We start from the raw sequence: 22,995 nt of genomic DNA on the forward strand, positions 1-22,995 counted from the left end.
AATTACTCTACACAGGTAATATGAGCAGGCTCGCATATGTAAATAGCCAGGAATTCTTTATTTGCTGTGAGAAATAACATTAAATGTTAAAATGTAACATTTTATATAGTAAGAATGCACCACCAATTCACAGGGTTTCCTTCCTCTTTTTCTTCTGAGGTGACTGCATGCTATATATGGCTAGGGCGCAAGAACAATCGCCAGAGGAGAAAAAGCAGGTGGGGAAAGGATAAAGTACTCCCTCCCCAAGCCCACTGCTTCTCTGCTCAAATCCTCCTTCCACAACTACTTTGGACTTTTGTTACACATTTGTATACATCATGGATAGGCCATATTCATGCTGCAGAGGCCTGCCCCTCCCTTCAGTGCATTAAGGAAATGTCTGATGTGAAGGATCCATTGTAGAGTTGTGTGTGGGTAGGCTCAGTCAGCTTGATTCTTTCTCAAAAGAGAGTGGGAACCCATACCAATGTGCTGTGCATGGTCCTCTCGCCTGACATATGTACACGGTAGAGGTAGTGCAAACCTCTCCTTTACCATGCAAAGAGATTCCACAGCCCAGGCATGTTTATGAACCAGACCTATGTTTTAACAACCTGGGAAATATTTAGCAGCGGTTGCTTTCCCAGAGAGTAATTTGTGTCCAGAGCTTGGAAAAGTTACTTTTTTGAACTACAACTCCCATCAGCCCAATCCAGTGGCCATGCTGGCTGGGGCTGATGGGAGTTGTAGTTCAAAAAAAGTAACTTTTCCAAGCTCTGTTTGTGTCATTTGGGAGAAGATGACTGCATTTTGACTCTACAAATGTGCAGTTTCCAGCTTGCATGCACTGAATGTAGTGATTTTGTTGGTTTGTGGGAAGCTTGGAAAAGGGACAGGCACCTTGTAGATCTATTAAATCTAGATGCAGTGGATAACATCTCCTGCCTTTCACATTTTCTCTTACAACCACCCTAACAGATTGTGGCAATTAACATGCTGTTAGTGTTAGATGTAGGCAGAGAATGCAGGTGCTAATAATAGGAAAAGCGTTTAGAGCTTTTACACCCCAGCTGAATATTTCATAATGTGCTGCATGTTTCGCTATTTGCTCAGTGGGTCTCTGTCACTTCAATCTTCTCTGACTGCTTTGATTGGCGCTCCAAAGCTCCACCAAGCCAAGACTGATGGCTTGTCACAGGCAAACTCCTCTGACTACTGTGGCAGCTCACTGAGACTGGCTGCAAAGGTTGTCACGCTGTTCTGATGGGACTTGGCAAATGTTTTGTGACTAATACACCCAACATTTGTCAGCTAACATTAGCCATTCTCCACGACCCTTTCTAGTCTATACCAATGGCATTAAGTCGTAATGAGAATCTGGAGCCTGTGTGTGGCACTAATGACACTTTCTGGCTGACCTTTACTTTTACAAGCCTAATCAGCAATGAAATTTCCAAGGATTCAGAGCACATGTGAAAGCAGCTTTGTCAGGTAAAAAGGGGCACAGTGATAAAGAAATAACTGCTCCCTTCTCTCTCTGCTTTTACATTCCTAACTCTTAGTTTCGCTACTGGTAACTACCATGCGCTGGCCACGAAATGGGAGCTTGGTCATTCCTGTCCTAGAAGAGTTTAATGTGTAGGGGACCTCTTCAACACTTGATTCGTTACACGCGACAGGCTCTTAATTTGCTTTCAATTTGTGTTTCAATCCTGAATACATCAAGCATATTGTACCGGAAGCCTTATGGTATCTTAAGTGCAGTTTACATTTTGTTGCCAAGGTTTCCTATATAGATAAGATTTGTCCTCATGGCTCCCAATTTGAACACTCTACATGAGGCTTCTAAAAGAATGATGTGGGTTTACTTAGCCTTTAGCCTCTTTCCTTTTTCTTCTGTCACCTGTTTTCAGAAATTAGGTAATTTGGCAATTTGGGGGAAAAACACCTAACAAAAACAATCTGCAGAACTGAGTGTCTGAGAATAATTATTCAACGAAAAAGTCTTCCATTTGACTTCCTTTCTGAAATACAAACATTCAGTTTTTCTCTAAATGGAAGACCTGTTTACATGATCCAACCTGTGTTAACTTTAGAGAAAAGTCAGACAGTATTACATCCAAACTGACCAACTGTGGTTTGGGATGCTGACTCCCTTGAAAGCCATTGTTAGGAAAGCGTTGATTAAGGAATATGAGGAAAGAAGGAGGAAACCAAACAAACCATGGTTTGCCTATATGTCTGGAACAAAAATCATATCTTGGAATCTAAAACCATTGTTTCATGTTATATCTGAATCAGCCCATTATCATTCATCATTTATCTCCACTCTTTAAAACATTCCTGTCCTGCTTCATAAACCATAATTTGAAGCTGGCTTGTTTCAATACACCACAATTAAGACTAACCACAGTTTGTTCAGGTTTGATATAACACTGCAGTTAGTTAAAAACAGAAGCAAAAGTTTATATTCTTATTTTGCCCATGCCAGAGGAGAGGGGAGTGCATGAGTGTAAAGCTTATTTATGTAATACTAAATCATAGTTACCATGTCCAAATGAAGCCAGTGAGTTATGAAATTCTCCTTGGCAACAAACTGGAAATTTAGCAGACCCAGTGCCTCTGTGATTCCGGTGTGTGATCAGGGCCACTAATGATAATGACTCTTTTCTGAGAATGCTGCTTGTCTAGAGGCCAATGTCAAGTATACCATTCAGTTTGGAATGGACAGGGACACACTATTTGTTTTCTCTTCATACCCTTGGGCCCTGTCACATGCTGTTTGCTTCTGCATTAAGAGGCATCGTCTCTGCAGGTCTGACATTTCCTCTGTGCATTGGACACATGAAACTGCAGCTGCTGAAGTTCTGGGGACTAGAGGTGCAGTCCACTTGGATCTTTTTCTTGTGCAAACCCTATTGCAACAAATAGGACATAATACAAGAACAAGCATGCTGTAATAAAACTCCCATTCATTTTAATGGGCTTTATGCATGAGAAGCTGGATTGTAGTCTCTAATGTTGCCAGCAGCTGTTTTACACACACTGTTCTGTTTGGATCTGGAAGCTTCCATAGTTTTGCTTAAATTGTCCCTATAGATTCAGAACAATTCCTTCTTGATCACATACACAAGGGAACACGTTAAATACAACTGTAAATTGCTATATTACTCCATTAATCAGTGCATTTCTTTCTTCTAATGCACAAATCAACTGATTTTGTGGGGAGGCAATATTATTGTCAGTAATGGCATGTAACATTTATTTCAGGCTCTCCATTGGGTTCCAAGGAAATATGGATATCCTTGCTGGACAAACTCTAACATAGTTTTAGACTTAAAATTCTTAATTTCTTTTACATATCTCTGAAACTGGGAAGGTGCAATGAAGCAACACTTTAAAATGAATTTCTAGTAACTAAACCCACATTTGCCTCATCTACCTTCTTTCTGAAGTTCATACTTGGCTATTTCATGCCACTGTTAAGTTACTTGAAGGGGAGCTTGAGTGTCAACCTCTTCTAATGCTGATGCTGAATAACTACAGATAATGCAGATCAGTTTGCAATTTAGCTTATGTTCTGCTACTGTTTCGTATCCCCATAATAATTTTCATAATTGTGGGTGCCAGCTGAATTAATAACTGTTTACTTGTTGTCTCAAGATACAACTAGATATCTCCAACAACATCTCTTTCCTCATCCACTCTTCCATGTGGCATGGAAGCACTGAGCCACACTGTAACTCTGGAAATCGTTCTGGATTTATTCATTCATTTATATGCTACAATAGCACATAGTAGCTCAAATGAGAACTTCCAGTACAAATTTCAGGGGATCTGCATTTCCCCAATGGGATTAATTTCAGGGTGAAATTCTTTAAAAGTTTTTTTTGGGGGGGGTGTTACCATAAGTGGGGCACTCTAATGGTGGACCATTTCGCCTCTTTTTTAAAAAATCTATTTTTTTGTCAACAAGCACCAGCTGGCCGGCACCACCACCCACCACTCCTCAAATGTCCAGACATATTCAAGGAAACAGTTTTGGGCCACCAGGGCCTTGTGTCCCAGCTCACTGCCACAGCAGCATGCCAACTGCTGGAGAGCGAAGCAGCTCTACTTGTGGCACTCTACTGTCCCCACAGCCCTAACCACATACATTATGTTTAGAGGGAAAGGGGATGGGAGTTGGACAGATGGGATGGGTGAGAGGGATCTTGGATTTTAATCAGAGCTGAAGAGGAATTCCATTCCTTTCCCCACCAACCCAGTCAGGGGACAAATCATCCCCAGCTGACCCACATATATGGCTGCTGCTCTGGAGCAGCAAGTAAAAAGAATAGGAAGAGCCTGGCATATTACTTTGCAGTGTATCAAGCCCAAGTAGACCTGGAAAATGTAATTTTCCCAAGAACAAGTGACAAGCCTGACCCCTTCTATTTCCTGGATTTAAAAAAAAAAATAGGCAAACTTCTCTGAGTAAGAGCTGCAGCAACAGCCCCCAGATAAGTGGATGGGAGGGAAAGGAGCAGTTTCATAGGACTATTAATCCTAATATTAATCCCAAAGGTGTGCTCAAAATAAATATCACATGCAATTAGTGATAATAATCATCAACATTAATTCATTAAAATAAGCAGCACTTAAACTACACTTTCCCAGTTCAAACATCTACAGGAAACTGTGTTTAACAAACCTGCTGTAAGCCGCCCAGGGAGCTTCGGTTATGGGGCGGTATATAAATGTAATAAATTAACAAACCAACCACAATACCTTCCTTGAAGCTTGGATGTGAGAGTGGAGGGGAGGGGTAAAGAGGATGCACGTGGATACAAGGCTAATTCTTGATCTAATTATTTATTACACTGATACTCTGCTCTTCTTTTAAGAAGCTCAGAATGGCATCCCTCCCCTTTTATCCTCCAAAACAAACAACTTTGTGAAGTAGGTTGGCTGAGAGATAATGACTAGCACATGATCACCCAATGAATTTCATAGCTCAGACTATGGAGATTCAGGCTCAAATCCCCACATTCTAACAATTACACCACACTGGCTCCATGGTTTACTGGATCAAGATAAATACATTTGAGCTAGACCCCTATCTTATGAATGTTTTGAATAAAGACCATGAAAATTGATTCAAATTGATTTTCGTTATGAAGAATGGAGTTCTCCATAATACAAACAGCCAGTTTAAGACACTCAGAAAAAAACACAATATATACCCATGTACATTTACTAATGACCCTTTTAAATTAATTATAGGGGAAGTGCTCTAATTATACAATTGCTTATAGGTAATATGCCTATAAGCATAAATATCAGTAACCTGTCGAAGAGTTGTTAATCAGAGTCCTCAATAATTATAAATGATTCCAATTTGTTCCATATATAAATCTCAATGGCCAGCATCCCAAGTGCTATTTTAGGTGTGCCCAAGGCCTTGTGTATAGCCAGGTGATTTATTGGCTTATTTTTCTTTAATTGGCAGACTTCCATGCCATATCAGTCCTGTCACTTTCAAAAGCACTGAAAGTCCTGTCACTTTCAAAAGCACTTGACAGGAGTCATTTGGGGTGGGACTGCTGTTTGAGAAATCCCTCCAGGTGCACAGACTATGGAGATTTCCTGAAGTCACTAAGGGTCTCTGATAAAACTAGCAACATTTCCCATGGAGGCTTTTGTCCATTCTGAAGTTGTCACCCTAAAGTGAAATTCAAGCCAACTTTGGAAGTTCCCATTCAGTCTCTCTCTCTCTCTCTCTAAGATATTTCAAAGGGAATTGGAAAATGTTGCAACAAGACTAGTGAAATTACTCTTTTGTGCATAAGCTCAGTGTGCATATAAACTCAATAAACTGGGCAAGAGGAACCCAACTGGGGTTGTTCTAATATTTCTTTATAACTTTGTAAGATATAAAAAGCATATTTCTGGTTCACACAAATTTGCATTAGGATACAGTAGTTGATTTTTTTTTGTATTCTGATGTATTTTCCCATGGGCTTCATAAACATGGAGGTCCCAATGGTACCAATCTAGGTCAAGGAGAGAGGGTGCAAGGGTGTAGGGTCAGCCACCAAGGATGGGTCACTGGAGTCTCGTAGACAGACCAAGCAGGTAACAAAACAAGTCTGGTTTTGGCAAGCTTCCCACTCATTGCCCTACCTATGATTAGCAATTCTGATCTGTTACTGAGCAGACAGCTCAAGCTTGGGATGAGTAATCTCCCTTAGTCCCTCTTCAGCAGGCAATGAAAGCAGGCTCCACTTTGAAAATTCTTTCCCCATCATGCAAGCTGACATAGGAATGCTTTTCAAAAACCCACAGCCAATCTGTTGATCATTACTTATTTACAAAGGCCTTCGGGCAGAAAGTCCTGTAAAAACCATACTTGATACGGTATACAGTAGCTTTTTTGGCTTGTGGAAGGGGGGGGAGTCCCCTTAAGGCTACCTCAAACCATCACTTTCTATTGCACATAAAATGTACCGTGTAACACTAAAGTATTTAATATATATGGTATAATATATCTACAGGAAAGGCATTTGTGTAGAAGTGTGTTAGCCTGTATTTGGTAATTTGATGTTTTGCTGAAGGCTATGACTTGAAAAATCCTGCACCTAGTGCCGAGGACCTGTCATCTCAGTACCCAAGAGCCAGTAGAATAAAGAAGTACCCTAAAGCAGCAAAACTTTGACACAGCTTTGAAGCATACGAAAACAGTATAACTCTCCAGAATTATTATGACTCAAGATCAAAGAAATGAGGCATACTTTACATAGCAAACAGGGACAGTGCACTTCACTCCAAACGTTGCTGTGCCCCCTTCCCTCTGACACAAACACACTCTCTCTCTCCTTTTATTTCACATTTATGTCCCTACATTTATCAGATGATAGAACTGGGCGGGGGGAACTCCCTACCCCCTTTCAAATGGATAAAATTAGTGGAGATGAGATGACTTAAAGATAAGTGGACTAGAAATGATGGTGGAATGACAACATGCACCATACAAATGGGGAAGTTCTCTCCCCCCCCCTAAACAAGCATGTAAATTAGTACTGGAACTTAAAGAACATTTAGAACAGCAATAGAAGACCCACGGGGGGGGGGGAGGAAGGACAGAACCAGGTGCATTTCCTCTTGGAGAATCAACCTTGCTTTTGGGGGGTCCTGCAGTCTCAATGAAAATGGTTTAGAGATATGATGATGCTCTCAAAAGTGCCTTACACTGCAGAAGCAATGAAATGGATATTTCTCTAAACGATACTTGAAACTCTTGATTTAAATGGCAACAAAGTGTGGGGAGTGGGAGATATGGATTTATTCATACCCATTAGAGGAATATTGACCATTGCCAGCTTGGGATGCTTGTAAGAATTCAATCTTTGTGAGTTCCAATGCGAACTATTCTGATCTGCACCTCCCAAACCAGTGTGAGGATCAGAACACAGTTATCCTGATTTTGCATTTCTCTGAATTCTGTAAATGCAATTCTCAGCTCAAAAACAAAGTATGTTTAGAAATGTGTATTATGTGGAAAAAACAGATTCAAAAATATGCATTTAAATATGTATTTAAATGTGAATTTTCAAGCAGATGTTTTAAAAAAAAGAATGTACATTAATGCCGAAATGCGACAGAACAGAATTGTAAACACCTGTGAATGTGACAAAGATGTGAAGCAGATCCATCTATCCCTACTTCCAGTAAAATTAGACGGCAGTTAAGCTAAACATCATACATGTGTATTTGCCTCCATTGTTGGAGGCAATATGCCTCTAAATACCAGTTGCTGAGATCCACAAGCAGGAGAGTGTTGTTGCAGTCAAGTCCTGTTTAGGGGCTTCCCATAGGCATTGAGTTGGCCACTGTGAGAACAGGATGCTGGACTAAATGGGCCTTTAGCTTGATCCAGCAGGGTTTTTATGTTCTTAAGCAAACACACTCACTTGCCTTTCTGCTGATATAGGTGTGATGATTTGGATCTAAATTAGTAATGATTTGCATCAACATTTCAGCTTCACAGGAAAATCCATAAAGGAAAATGGACTGATATCCTAACCCAAAATGTTTGCAACAGCACCATCACAATGTCAGCCTAACACTGTTTTGTAGTGTTGCAGTCATGTAGCTGTGGATACTCTGCATTCTATGCTTGCATATAATGGCATAGCAGTTCTTAAGATGGGATTCTAAAATCAGCCTATTGGCAGGGGGTTCCCACCAAGTGAAACTTCACAGACTTCCAAGCAGCGCATTTTAAAAATTCAGTGGGGTATCTTATGCAGAGTTGCTAGGGTTAGGGTTAGCCAACAGTGAAATCTAAAGTGAATTTGGGGCTTCTTCCTGGAGCAAAATATGAGCATTTTAATAAGGCTACCAACATTTCTTGGCAGTAGGTTCCCCAGATCTCTGTATTGGATCGTGCAGAGATTCTCTTCAGGATAAACATTGAATTAAAAGTTTTAATTAAGATGAATGAAAGCAGTGTCACAGGTCATCACTATCACTATCAGCATACCATAGGGGTGAGGAACCTTTTCCAGCCCAAGGGCCACATTCCTTTCCAGACAACCTTCCAGGGGCCATTTGCCAGGGGTGGGCAACAGCTACAGGCAAACGTGGGCACAGTGACAAATGTAAATCTTACCTTTGTACAGCAGGGTACTTTCTACACACCCTCACAGCCCCCTCTCTGTCCTCCATCCAGGCAAGCAAGAGGCATGATCAGAGTTCAAGGACACATTCCAGCCAGGCCAAAACACTCAAGTGAAGAAAGGCCAGTGAGGGATGTGGTGTGGCAAGAGAAAGCGTGTCTGGGGATGGGGTGTAGCCTGGGCAGAATTCTAAGAGCCAGCCGGAGAGGCCTGGTGGACTGCATTTGGCCTCTGGAGCCAAACAGTTCCTTGTTCCTGGTATACAGCATAAGATGGGCTCGCAGTATCAGCTGTAGAGAACCTTTGCTTAGGATTTATCCTATGAAAATCATTTATAGTGGTGCTCTATTGGAAACAAATGCTGCACATCTGACAAAACATGGGAGGGGGAAATCACTAACATCCATCATCTGTTTTCATCACCTGCCTTCATAACATCTACCATCCTTATAAAAAAAAACATCTTCCATAATTAATAATTCTTTTAGCCTCCATAAGCCTACATTAGTTTTGAACTTTGCTTTGGCAAGTACATAGATTATTAGGCCCTTAAAAAAAAAAAAGTCAGTCAACATCAATTAGGAGAAATTTGATTTCAATCGACAAGATAAAAGGAAGGTAATATTCAGGTTCATTTTTGATTGTGACGATACATCTCACATATGGCCTTAAGCAGAGAAAACAGTACTCAGAGGGATTCTGACAAAAAGAGAATTGCCCAAGGCAAACTAACCACATGAGTTCTTCTGATTGGTTAGTGCTATCATTAGTGCCACTGCTGTTTAAGAACTACACATGGACAGGACACGGTGACAGCTAAGACTTTAAAGCCTATGTATTTTTCAAACAGCTTTTCAAACTGTTTTTCATGACATATTTTTCCCCAGCTCTATCATTAACTGCTGACAAGCTGACAGAATAAATACTTCAGCCTTTCAGAAATCATCTAACAATCTTCTACTTTCCCCACCACCCTGCCATAACCCCCGTTTTTATTGGGTGAGGGGGGTAGGTTGAGAGAGGAGATAAAGATATGAGTCGCTTAGAGTCTTACCTCATCAGCTTGGGTGAGGAGTTGGGTGAATTTCTCATGCCTCCATTTCGCTGCTTCTTTTTGGGTGACAACGTCGTTGGCTCCTCATCTTCAACTGGAAATATAGGCAACTCATGAGGTTATGAGCAGCTCAGATTGCCACATGAAATGCAGGTGAAATAGCCAAGAACACACACAATTCCATTCACACACTAATACTTCATTGCTATCTTGTTTATGTTCAGTAAAGATCAAATTGGTGTTAGTCAAAAGAGATCAATTTGAAAGACAAGGAGAAGGAAGAAGAAGAAGAAAGAAAAGCAAGCTATTGACTGAAGAAGTTCTGAAAATGTTTTTGTGCTTTCATAAAAGATCATCTTTTTTAGTTAAGCTGTGTTTTTGTAAAATGGAAATTAGTGTCCTGCTGCATACACTAAATATATTTGGAATCCAAACAGTGACTGCTGTCAGCCTACACTTTGCTAATGAACTTGATACCTATTGGTTCTGACTTCTTGAATGCCAGACCACAGAGTCTTAATGAAGAGATGCATAGCATTCAATGCTTTGATAGTCGATGCTGCAATAAATTAAAACTATGCAATTATACACAGATCTTCAGCACAACTCAGAACTCATCCCTTCACCCTTTATCACAAAAGGGGATGCTATCACAGCAGCAGGTGGAATGAGACTAAACGACAAGAAACTCTCCTATATAACAAAGGATGGAAATTGTGGTAGAGACTCTTTTGATGGGGATGAAGAACACTTTGGAAGATCATAATCTTAATAACAAGACAACAATGACGACAACAACAACAAACTACCTTAAGATTGTTATAAACAGAACAGCCTTTGTCTAAACTCCACAGCTCAAGAGTTTTTACCTTAACAATTACAGTGGGTTTCCTGTTAAGCTAGGGGTCACTGTTTAACCACCATCATAATGCTCTACCATTTATGATTATTATCAGATCAGAGCTCTGCCAGTTAAAAAGCTCCTCTGTCAATGCCCAGTTTGGGAAATTTACAGCTGCAAGAAAATAAACTGATTTATTCAGATTAAATACAACCAAAGTGACCGAGCCTCAGGTAGCAGTTACCTTGAAGTTAAAAAGAAAATTAGGAAGGAGCAACATTTATATTAATGAACAAAAACAAGATCTGTGTTATCAGCCACTTTAAGAACTATAGTCAGAAGCCAGGACAAAAATTAACAAAAGAAATAAAGAACGCTGTGGATTTTAAAATTGTTCCAGTTTAACTGAGAATGAGTTAAGCACTAATTTTGGGGCCAATAGTTGTGATTGACTTAAGCCTCCTTGATTTCAACATGATTTAGGCATTATTGGGTTGGGGCCTCTGGCTTTAATCTTCTAATGTTGTTGTGACCTGCATATTTCTATCTGTTCTCCCACCCACCCCAAACAGATGACAAACTCAGTAAGCATGGGCACAGCACAATATTGGCCTACGTATCCAGAAATGATTGGTGGAGCAAAGTAACTACAAAGTGCACCTACTGGCATCAGGATGATCCACTTAATAGTCTGATTTCTAAGACTAATCCATTTTCCCAGTTCTATAAAGTGTATCTTTCTAATAAAAAAAAAAGTTCACTTAGCACACTACAAGTATTGCAAAATCTGCTTAGGCCAGTTCAATTGTATGAAAAATCTCATGATGCTGAAAGTTAAGTGCTTTTATATAACATTGATTTCAGTGGCAACATTAAGCACATGCTTAACTCTCTTCCAATTAAATCAATGGGATGTAGAAGTTCTTAGGTTTTGGCTGGATCATACATGCCCTTCGTTATTTATGATCTATGTATACATGCAGCATGCATGAATACATGTTTTCTCAAGAACCTTTGTTGTCAAAATAATACAGACCCATTTTATAATGAGTTCACATTTCTGAATCCTGAGCGCTATGTTTAATTTGCCATATTTGCTCCATGCCACAAAAATTCAACCCTGGGCATTTTTACAGCTAAAGATGCCTCTGAAAACCAGTCTTGTAATATGATGTAACAGTGATGCAGATCTGTCTCCTGATATCTATTTAAATGACACTCAAACTCTGTTTATAATACATACACTCTTAGGGCATAATGCAAACAAAATCAAGACCTTTTAATTCTCATAGGTTTCAATGGATCAGCTGTGCTTAACATTTCTTCATTTGAAATTGATGTGACTTAAAAGTGCTTAACTTTGGCTAGATCATGTTCTCAGTGGGATAGAAACCAAATAAATAGATGGTGACATGATGGTTCTAGCTGAGCCAAAACTGGGGATAGGATATGATCCATACCTTTGTGCACCTGGAAGGTAGCCTTTTGGTGATTGGTGAGGAGCTTGCAAAGGCACAAAACTGTGATGAGCATCCCCACTGCTAAAGCAACTGGGCAGGGGCTTGCTTTCTTGCCACACTAGGCTGAAGTGGTTTCATACCCACATTTGTACCAAAACAATGCAATCTGGGGAGTCTGTTTCAAAGCAACTGAGTCAATGTCCTCACTGTGGTGCAAAATTAGATTAACAATGGCTCCACCACAGTGCAGCATTACAAGACATTACAAGACACATGTGCTGTCTATCCATTTAGAGTGAGGGCAAAATAACTGGCTTCCTTTGTGCTCATTGTCATTTTGGAATCAAATATGATTGGTCATGTGGAACAGTCATGTCATTCTTTTTCCTATGTGGTCCACTTAGGGAAGAAGAATATTTGGGGGGCGGGGGCTGATGAAGACAGCAGTAAATGGGAAAACAAGAGCTGTAAATTGCTCAAACAGCAGTAAAAAAAGTACAACTGAAAAAGGTACGTAATGTGACCCCTGAATTTCCCTCTTTTTTCCTTCAGAAATGTTTGATGGTGAAAATTTGGTGCAAGCTAAAGTTGCAACCAATAAGTGAGATCTAAGATGTCAGGAATCATTATATGCTGTGTATGAACAGTCCTGTGCAACGTAGTAATTGGAGGAGACAGTAAATCTAGCTATATTTACAAGGATACAGAAGATGACCACAAACTGCTGTTTGTACAAAGCATGTGCCAGTTACAGATTTCTCCCTGCCAGCAAAGAGAAACTCAAAAGTCACTTAATTTAATCTGCCTCTGCCATTAAAGCATGTTTAGACACAACACAGTGAAAAATGTACAAGCACTAAACCATCTACTGTGGGCCTAACTACTACAAGGTGGTCTAAAAACCAGGAGGAGCAACTTAGTTATTTATATACCTACTGCATTTATTTGCTGATTCCCCAGTTAATTGCTTATTGACTGAAGCAATGAACAACAGATATAAATTGCAAAAAAATACAAAAAGAAATAAAGAATAATTTCTAAAAAAATCTACTACAGATAATGAAAAACCAGCATCAGCAACACGAAAATCTTACAACTCCTCAGACAAGCCCGTTGTCTGTACCAGTCTGGCAATTCCCTGGGCCTCAGAGAGCCCACCACAGCTGATGCTTGCTCCCTCCTTTTTTTTTTTTTTTGAACAGACCTTTTGATTACAAATCTGAAGGCCTGGTGCTGAGTAGCAAACTGTTAAGCCAGGTAGCTGCAGCAGCTATCCTTTTCTTTCCTCCAAATGCATCTTCTTCCCTCAGTGCTGGACCCACCTTTGAAAAAAAGAGTGGGGATAGGGTCATCATGGTCACTGACTGGCTCTGCCACTTTCCTTGCTGCCCCTTCCACAAGTTTACTGGGTGGCAGAATGGGGGGGGAGTGGCAGGGACAGTCAGTGGCGCTGAAATGCCCTGCTCCCCTCCACCCGTTTTAAAAGTTGGGCTCAGTGGTGAGTGCAAAAGAGGTATTTGGGGGAAAGGAGAGGATGGTCACTGCAGCTGCTTGGCCTGGGGCTTCTTCACTCAGCACCAACTTTTAAAGGGAAAAAAAATAGAGTGAGGCCAGGCATGCTAGCATCCCCACCATCTTGTAGGCTTATGGGAGGTAATTGTGGGGAACGCTCTGGGAAGGGGCCTGGAGGATACCTTGCACAGGGCCCCATGCAAGCTGGGGCTGGGGCATTCTCCTCAGGCACTCTCCATGTCCTCACCACCTGCACCTATCTTGCGGATGCAAGTCAGAGCACAGCCATCAAACAAGGTCTTGTCACCATTATCTGTGATGTGATAAACTTATGTGGTAGGAGCATGGCTGCTCTTGCGAGACTGCCCAGGATTGTGGGTGATCTCGCGAGAGCCGGGTCATAAATGGAAGGATTCTAACTCCTTCCTTCCGTTGCTGCCTGGGGCGTGCCCCACCCCACAATTAGCACCCCGTGCGGAGGCTCAAGGCTTGACTTCTAACAAGATTTCTGCAACATGCTTGGCATGGGGCAAAGCATCCATAAACAAGAAGAGGTGCCGATTCTTCTCTCTTTTGAGCATCAAGTTAAATTGGTTTTAATTGGGTGAGTGTTTGGGGGAAGTGGGAGAAATACCAAGTCCTTTGATTCCTGCTTGATGCTGTTATCCCAACTTATTGTCTTGATGTTTAGCAATACTACAGTATTTTAGTATTTTTATGACTTTGATTTACTTGTTAACCATCTCAGATATTTAGGCTACAAAGGTGAGAAACCACTATTTTAAGCAAATGGGGGGGGCTATAGGGGAGAGGATCATTCCTAAGTAACAGCAGCCCAAATCATTTTGAGTTTGATACAAATTAGCTGGTTTAAAATGACACCAACAGTAACTGGCAGTTTCAAATGCAAAGGACAACAACAGCTAAGTTTTAATTTGCATGAGCTAGTTCTTGCACAAGATCCTCCGTGGCACAGAGTGGTAAGCGGCGGTAATGCAGGCGAAGCTCTGCTCACGGCCAGAGTTCGATTCCAATGGAAGGAGGAAGTCGAATCTCCGGTAAAAGGGGTCGAGGTCCACTCAGCCTTCCATCCATCCGTGGTCGGAAAAATGAGTACCCGGCATATGCTGGGGGGTAAAGAAAGGTTGGGGAAGGAACTGGCAATCCCACCCCATATATACGGTCTGCCTAGTAAACGTCGCAAGACGTCACCCTAAGAGTCGGAAACGACTCGCACTACAAGTGCGGGGACACCTTTACCTTTTTTAGTTCTTGCGTTGCAGTCCCCTTGATAGAAAAATGAGACCTTGGAAACTCACCAGCCACTTGGCCTGATCTCCCTGAGGAGGTAGGCACTGGGTTCTCCATATATCCCTGGGGTCGTCACACCTTCAAAGTTCAGAATACCATAATTGGTGAAGAATACTATGAAAGGAGTCTTTACTAAGAAAAGGTACAAAGTGGACTCCCACACAAGCAGAATTCCTGAAGTGGAGCACAACTACTTTGGAATTCCTCCAATACAAGCAATGGGGCTTGTTTGGAAAATGGGCCCTGAAAATGATGTTTAGGAGGATTCACAACACTAAAGCCAAGCAGGTCTCATTCTAAGCTAAACCTGGGAGACTCTGGGTTGTATTCAACTAAATCCTACTCAATGGAGACCAACTGAAATTAACAAACCTAAATTAGTCATGTCTATTGACTTCAGTGGGTTTACTCTGAGTAGGATTAGCATGAAATACCATTTCTGTAAGAAAGAGTTTCGGATACAAGGCAAAATAAATACAACATCAGGTCTATAGGTAAGGTTTAGGGGTTTTCTTTTCTGCTATAATTTTTATTTATTTTAATTGTGTGCCTCACCGTTGTTACCGTCTGTAATTTTCTGCAATATTCCAGTGTTCTTAATACTATTTCTGTATCAAAAACCTGCTGAGTCTCCTTACTTTGATGTGTTTTGCTTATGCAAGGAGAAACAAGCTTGTTTTCATTTACAGTGATGAGAAATCACCCTAGTTGCACAACATTCAAATCAGATTTTAAAATAAAATGTATGTCAAAAGAGTTTATTCTACATGGTTCACTTGAAAATTGGTTTCTTCCTTTACTAGTTTGAAAATAAACACAGCTGAGATATGTAACTCGAGTGCATATAATAATGTGAACCAATATCTATTATCTATACATTTTGCCACAACAACTGGCAAGTAGCATCTTAGTAGTAAAGGAGGATATCAGTCCTCATTTTAATTATTATCTTCATGCATTCCATTTCCCAGAACTTTGCATTAAACTATATTAAGAGTAGCACGTGTCACTTCCATTGACTCAACAGGAAGCTCTTCTTTTGAACAATATGCCCAAGAATTCCCTAATGGATGCTCTAACACTTACATCTATATCATTATGACACACAATAGCCAATTTCACAAAAACTCCTCACATTTTCAGTGGGGGAAGTGGGGCCACACAAGCTAGTTGGCCTAGCTAATTGGCTATTGGCCATTCCATCTGACAGTCATGTGACAGAGAAAGGGAGAGGTAGGTAGGTATAATGAAGTCTGTGGCACAACAGGTATTGGAACCAACAACCACTACTCAGCTATCCCTTCCTGGACTAACTCCATCAGTGGTGATTTCACATGACAATTTGTAAATATAAAGTACCAAAATTGCTTGCTTGTTTACTATCTTCTTCCTTCCCATGTCCAATTTTCCTTTTGTCTTTTCTATTAGATTATAAGCCATTCTGAAAGGGTCCTTTCTCTTTTATCCTTTGTATGGAATTCAATGTTGCCTCTGGGTAAGCAGAACAGATTTCTGCTTCTGCCACATCATTTTCTTCTCCTCCTGCAACCCTCTGTGCACCCTCAAAACCTGCTGCAGAAAATTGGGGGACCCTCTGGAGGCACACTACCAGTTTTTCAACGGATGATGTATTCTACACTTTCTGTTGAAAAAAGCAGAGCAAGAAAATTCTGTAAAACAGTGTTTACTTGTTCCTGTAGCAGCCAACTGGATTTTGGGCTGAAATATTTGATAGCTTCAAGCCTGACACCAACAGATGGCCATGGTCCCAGGATATGGTCTGAAGGCACATAAAGCCAGCTCCCTGCTGAAGCTAAGCAGGGTCAGGTCTGGTCAGTGCCTGGGTGGGGGACTGCCTGGGAACCATGTGTAAGCTGCCTTGGGTTTCTATCATGAAAAGAAAGGTGGGGTATAAATGTAATAAATAAATAAATGTTGGGCCCTAGCCGAGGGTCCCTGTGGCCCAGAAGGGCCCCCCCTAGCTGGGAGGGTGGAGCTCCCACTCTACACCAGCATTGGGTTGTGGGACCTCAGTGACCCGATGCTGCAGCAGATCAAGAGTGGAAGCTCCCTGACAACACTCCCTGATACAAGCGCATGGGCTTAAATAAACCTACCCACTCACCCCTACCTCCTGTATTGCTGTGTTGACGCATTAGCATGCTGTGCTCGCATGCCTGCCATCACCCAAGATGGCGGTGGGGGAGTCCCTAATGGGTTGATGTCCTCACCAGTGCTGTGGAGGCAGTACGCCAAACCTTCGACTCCGACTCCTCTATTTTTCTACTGTCCAACTCCAACTCCGACTCCACCCAAAATTGCTCCGACTCCACGACTCTGACTCCACAGCCCTGGTCCTCACTGCTGTCTTGGGTGATGGCAGGCATGCATGCACAGCACACATAGCACAATGACAAGGTAGGTAGGTAGGGTGGGTGGGCCTATTTAAGCTCAGCACTGCCAGCATCGGGAGGGGTGTTGGGAAATATGATGCTGTGGGCTCAGGAAAGGCTAGTGCCAGCCCTGGATAACTTAACTATTAACACTGCATATTTACTGAATTGCCTGTTAATGAGCATGTGTTCCCTTTTTGCTGAACTGATAAGCTATTCTTGCCTTTTCTTTAACATTCTGGAGAAGAATCTGACATCAATGAACATAGAGAATTAAAAACGCTTCCTTTATCAATTCTGAAATACAGAGCGTTGCAGGAATTTGCCAAAAAATAACACAGGATATGAACTCCAACCTATGTCTGTACTCTCATAAAATCCAAGACCTTGGCTTTCTGGATATCATTAATTGTAATACATAATATACAATTCTTGCAACAATCTAGAGCTCGCTTTTGCCTAACAGGCATAGAATCAAACTGTTTTATCATTAAGAAAGACTCAGTGTCAGAGAAGCATCAGACAATGGCTAATGAGGCTTCAGATCCTCTGGTTAGACTGCAGTTTAGTTTGAAAGTCACAAGGATTTTTAAAAATCTTTGCTTATGCCTAAATTATATATATAGAAAAGATTCATTATTTCAATGACATAACCTCCAGACAATGTTCTATGAATTGATTTAAGATGTGCTGGTAATTTTAATGGTCTTTGTGCACAGGCGAACATCTGAAACAACATCTTACTTGGCTTTTATCCTCAATTCTTCCTTTAAGCACAATCAAGAAATGTCTTCAAAGGTCTTTAGCTATTTAAATTATTTTAATATGTTTATAAAAATAAATCTGTCACCGTCATTGTCTCATCTATGTCACCAACAACATAGTTAACAGGGGCTTTTAACAAAACCCAACTTTTTACTGACTCTAAAATAAGTTGTAACAGCTAACAAGATTAATCAGACATTAATGCAAAGTTGTATACTTGCCAAGCCTATTGGTGAAAAAGGTAAAGATTTCAAAGCCAGCCAAACAGGAAACACAAAACCAACCAGAAACCATTAGTTGACTAGCTATCTCGATTAAGGTATTAATCACTACATCTGGAGAAACCCACATCTGCAAGGACTTAGCAGAGCATTAGTAATGTCATTTTCACATTGAAAACGCTCAGATTGCGTAACCCATGCACAAAATAATCTCTGTTGCCTGATGCATCCTGCTACGGGGCTACCTACGGAGCTCTTGCTTCAACCCCGGCTTTTTGTTCTGGTAATGGTGGCATTTGGCAGGTAGACTGAGTGCCCTTTGCAATCTACAGTAGGAAGTTTTTCCTTGCTCAACCGAGCCCAACAAGTTAAGATGCAGCCGCGAGGGATTGTTGGGTAGAAGGAGGCTTCCTTTACGGTTATTAACAAGCGGGACTGGTTCCGGGATTCCGTCAGTGGACTTGGTGCCAACCACTGCATGGGTACTTGCGCTCTTGAACTGAACTGAGCGGTTTGAGTAACTTGGTTTAGCTTCATTCTTTACTTCTAAATAATAAGGAAAAAGTGTAAATTAATGCTTTGTGCATTAAAAGACTGCCCAAACTATATAAATGAATCAGATTTACGTGGCAACCTTGGGCTCATGGTAGTTGCCTCCAAAACCCCAATTCACATGGGTTCCAAACTTCGTGAAGGGGATTTACCAGGAGGTTCTGGAAATCTTCACTGTGCCATCAAACTGCATGTGCACACATATCCACAAAAAGGAGTTTAACACTGTTTCTATAGTTGAAGCAGTTGTATGGCTGGGATCCATGCATGTGCCTTAAGCTTCTTCATGTGCAGGTGTGGCTAGAACTTTTTTTTTTTCATTCCAGCTGCAAACCCTTGTGCTGTGTTGGAGTCACCCCGGAAGATCCCCTATAACTCAGACGTTGCTTTTTTCAAGGGGTATGTGGCAGGGTGCACACACAGAGAGAAGCTTTGGATCCTCGCCTACATGTGCAACCATCTTAATTTCTTCTAAAAATATACTTTTGTAAAAATAAATATAAAAGAATCATTTCACTATATTATCATCTGTAAGCAATAATCCAGGAAGTGTGTCCAAAGCAATTCTTATTTCCTACATGTTGATAAAATCTCAAGATTTATTCATGGCAGAGAGAATAGATTATCTCAGTCCACCAAAATTAACAGGTGAAGTATATATAGCTATGTGAATGGAGCTAGGTAGCTCCATTTCTAACATTTTTGGGCAATAATCCATGAAAGCCATTTTACTTCAGTATTTAATAGGACTAAATGATGCTGAATCCAGTACTCTTGACTTTAGTAAAGTGGGTACTGGTCTATACAGTTGTAACGTTCAAGCCACTTTGAGAGAAAAAAACACTAATATCTCAGGACAACTCCACAGCATAGGATCTGAGGGTGAGAGCTAAAATGTGAATTTAATATTGTGACATCTTTTTTTTTCTTTTGAAGATGCATAACCGAACAACACTACTAATCCACCCTGAATCTGACAAGATTCCAGGGCAGTTTACAACTGGCACATTACAACAGCAATAAAGCCAATTCTAAAACAATCCTTCAAACAGGTAAGACTATACAATTAAAATAAACCATATTACTGCACCAAACTGATTGCTCTTCTGCACGTCTTTGTCAATTCCCCCCGAAGGCCTTGGTGAAAAGACATGCCTTCTAATGGCACCGAAACCTGAATAGCAAAGGTGCTGCACACACCTTTCAGGGGAGGAAGAACAGCCTCTTCCACTTCCCCACCAAACAAGCTAAACCGATTTAAGGCTTTATTTTATTTATTTATACATGGTTTTAATCTTGAATATTACTTTGAGTATAATTTTATAGAAATGTGATTTATGGTGCAATTCTATGGTGCCTGTTAACTTGAAAGTAACCCCACTGTGTTCAATGCTGCTTATTCATTTGTTGTTATGTGCCATATTTGCCTGAGAGCAGACCCCATTGAGTAAGCATTCATGGGATTACTCTGCAATTCATATCATCCTTAGGACTTCTCTGTTTTATACAAACACACACACTAAATAACACAACTATCCCCAAAACAAAACCATGGTGATCTCTTTTTTATGCTTTCATTTTGAACAACTGCTTCAAAATGTTAATAAAGCATATGAATTAATTGCAATTAAAGAAAACTTTTAAATTGTGACATATTATTACATTGGTAATGAAAAGGGACCACAGGGAATTAATATGTCGATGAGCATATAATTTTGTATGCTCTGGAAGATATACAGAGTTCTGCAATCAAATAAATGGAAATTTTTTTAAAAAACTCTGCTCAAATGTAAATTGCCATTTGGAAAAGTGTACATAGAACCCAGATGTCAACCAGTTGCTTTCTAGAAACAGGAAACACGTCTCTATCACAGAAAGCTTATCACATGCAATCTACACCAGACACATTAAAGCTTGAAAGAGTTATTCCGGTTTGTTTTTTAACAAATTCCATAGGAAGGGCTTAATCTGGTGCCTGATTCTGGAGACAGAATGATGCTTTCAGCATAATAATATTTTACATCTAGGGCCTAGCTCCTGGAGTAATTCCTAAGGGTACACACATGTGAACATGTTTCATTTGAAAGATTATCTGAAAGACTGCTTGCATTCTATCTTATGAATGACAACATCAAGGATCCCAACCATGACCTTCCTTTTGAGCAAAAAGCAAGTAATGTGTGTGCCATTTTGGTTTCATATGAGCTACCCTTGGAATAAAAGTGCCAAGTACAACTAGTACCAAACCTAAACTGCAATGAAACATGCCTCCAATCATGTCACACAATAGAAAGGGTTCATACCCTTTCTTGTTAAGGTAAAGCAGGGCTAACTGTGAAAAGACAGCATGGGACAGATAAACCCAGTATGAAAAGAATATGTAGGACTGATAGGGAACAGGAAAAGGGCTGCAAAGTCAAGAGGTAACATTTTCCAGGAACAGTAAGGGGAAGAATGAGCATTCCCACCTGATATGGCCTTGCCTTCAGGGCCAGTTCCAAAGGACAGCCAGGTTGAACACTGGCCCGAGGGCCCCGCAGCTCTAGGAGCCCCTGGGGGCTCCGCTCCCCTTCCGCGATCCCACAGATCGCAAGACGAGCTTCCGAGCCGCCCGCCATCCCCAGCGCTTCACCTACCTTTCTCTGCTGTCCACGCAGGGTTGCCATCAATAAAGATGGCGGCCGAGGTTTCTGTAAGGGACTGAAGCCTCTGCTGCCATCTTGGTTAATGGCAGCAATGCGCGTGCTGCAGGCCATCAACCAAGATGGCGGCAAAGGCTTCAGTCCCGTACGGAAACCTCGGCCACCATCTTTATTGATGGCAACCCTGCGCGAACAGCAGAGAAAGGTAGGTGAAGCGCGGGGGATGGTGGGCGGTTCGGAAGCTCGTCTTGCGATCCACGGGATCACGGAAGGGAAGCAGAGGGGCCCAGGGCAGGCTAATGCCCAAGGGCCCCCGCATTCCTGGAGCCGGCCCTTCTTGCCTTGGTTCGATATGAACATAAGGAGAGCTCATCCGGATCAGACAAAATGCCCACTTAATCCAGCATCCTGTTTCCACAGTGGCAAAGTATCCTGTTTCCCACTGAGGAAAACCCACAAGCAAGACTTGAAGGTAATAGCTACTAGCTTATATGTCTTTAAAAATGGGAAATATACAAATTCTATTTGCCTTTCAAATTCAAAATATTATCACAGGGGCTGCCAGTGTGATGCCCTCCACACCCATAATCTACTATTGGCCATGCTGGCTGGGGCTGATGGGAGCCGAAGCCCAACAACATCTGACAACATCTGGATAGCACCACGTTGGCTACTCTTAGACTATCATTTGCAATTATACATGACTGATATATAGAACCTCCATGGTGAGAGGCAATATACCTCTAAATACCTGTTGGGGTATCCACTATGGATGGCTATTGCCCATGCCCTGTATACGAGCTTGTAGTGGCCTGGTTGGCCACTGTGGAGAACAGGACGCTGGTACTGATTTCTTCATGCTTGGAGGGTTCAAGTATATTAGTTTGTGAATTAAAAAAATGTTTTTTTGAAAAAACAGCCCCCAAAACAGCCCAATAAGGACTTGTGAGCTTCCAGAAACTATGGAATGTAGATGGTAGTTGAGCTATAGAAATAGCAGAAACTCTCATCATTGCTACCTTTTATTTGGGTGGAAGGTGAGATGCTGCCCAATCACAGCTATATAAAAATCCTGGACAAAACACAGGACATGACATCATCATCCAAGAATCTTATTCGCCCCTGCTCTGTTTCATTAGCGTCACTAAACAATACCAAGAAGAGTGAGAGCAAGATGCAAAGCAAGTGTTTTTGGTAGCAGCCCATGTCTACAAAAACTAGTTTCAACCTGGGTGCCTAACCTACGGTTATAGAATAGGGATGGAAAGATCTGCCTGTTTCGGTTCTCTCAGTTTCTCATTTTTCCAATGTTAAATTCAGTTCTCTACATTTCTGCAGTGATCTGCAATTTTAAAAAAATTCCTCATGAAAATTCTCCACAATTTTAGTGTGAATTTCTCCAAATAAACATATTTTTGTAGGCACTTTTTGCAAGCCATTTCTGATCATTTCATGCCTTTCTGCATGTTATTTTCACTCATGTATTCATTTTTATGCACATTTCCCCCTAATATATGCATTTTTGTAAATTTTGTTCAGTTGGCGAACTGGATCCCAAAATTCTAATAAATGCGAATTTCGAGGGATGGCTGTGTTTTGGTT

General features: G+C 41.1%; 1 protein-coding gene across 10 annotated transcripts in view; it reads right to left on the bottom strand.

Moving 5' to 3' along the window:
• KCNMA1 (potassium calcium-activated channel subfamily M alpha 1) overlaps positions 1 to 22,995 on the bottom strand; it is an 848,545-nt gene that overhangs the window by 106,861 nt on the left and 718,689 nt on the right. For 6 of the 10 annotated variants that reach the window (XM_061634884.1, XM_061634879.1, XM_061634878.1 and 3 more), the window contains 2 exons: positions 18,449 to 18,745; positions 9,697 to 9,790 (listed from right to left, as the gene is read on the bottom strand). In XM_061634884.1, coding sequence (XP_061490868.1) covers positions 9,697 to 9,790; positions 18,449 to 18,745 — 391 coding nt within the window. Of the gene's footprint in view, positions 1 to 9,696; positions 9,791 to 18,444; positions 18,746 to 22,995 lie in introns of those variants that run through there. The other 4 variants (XM_061634892.1, XM_061634883.1, XM_061634882.1 and 1 more) reach the window with 2 other exon arrangements.

This window comes from Rhineura floridana, chromosome 7, assembly GCF_030035675.1.
Source record: "Rhineura floridana isolate rRhiFlo1 chromosome 7, rRhiFlo1.hap2, whole genome shotgun sequence".
NCBI classification, from domain to species: domain Eukaryota; kingdom Metazoa; phylum Chordata; class Lepidosauria; order Squamata; family Rhineuridae; genus Rhineura; species Rhineura floridana.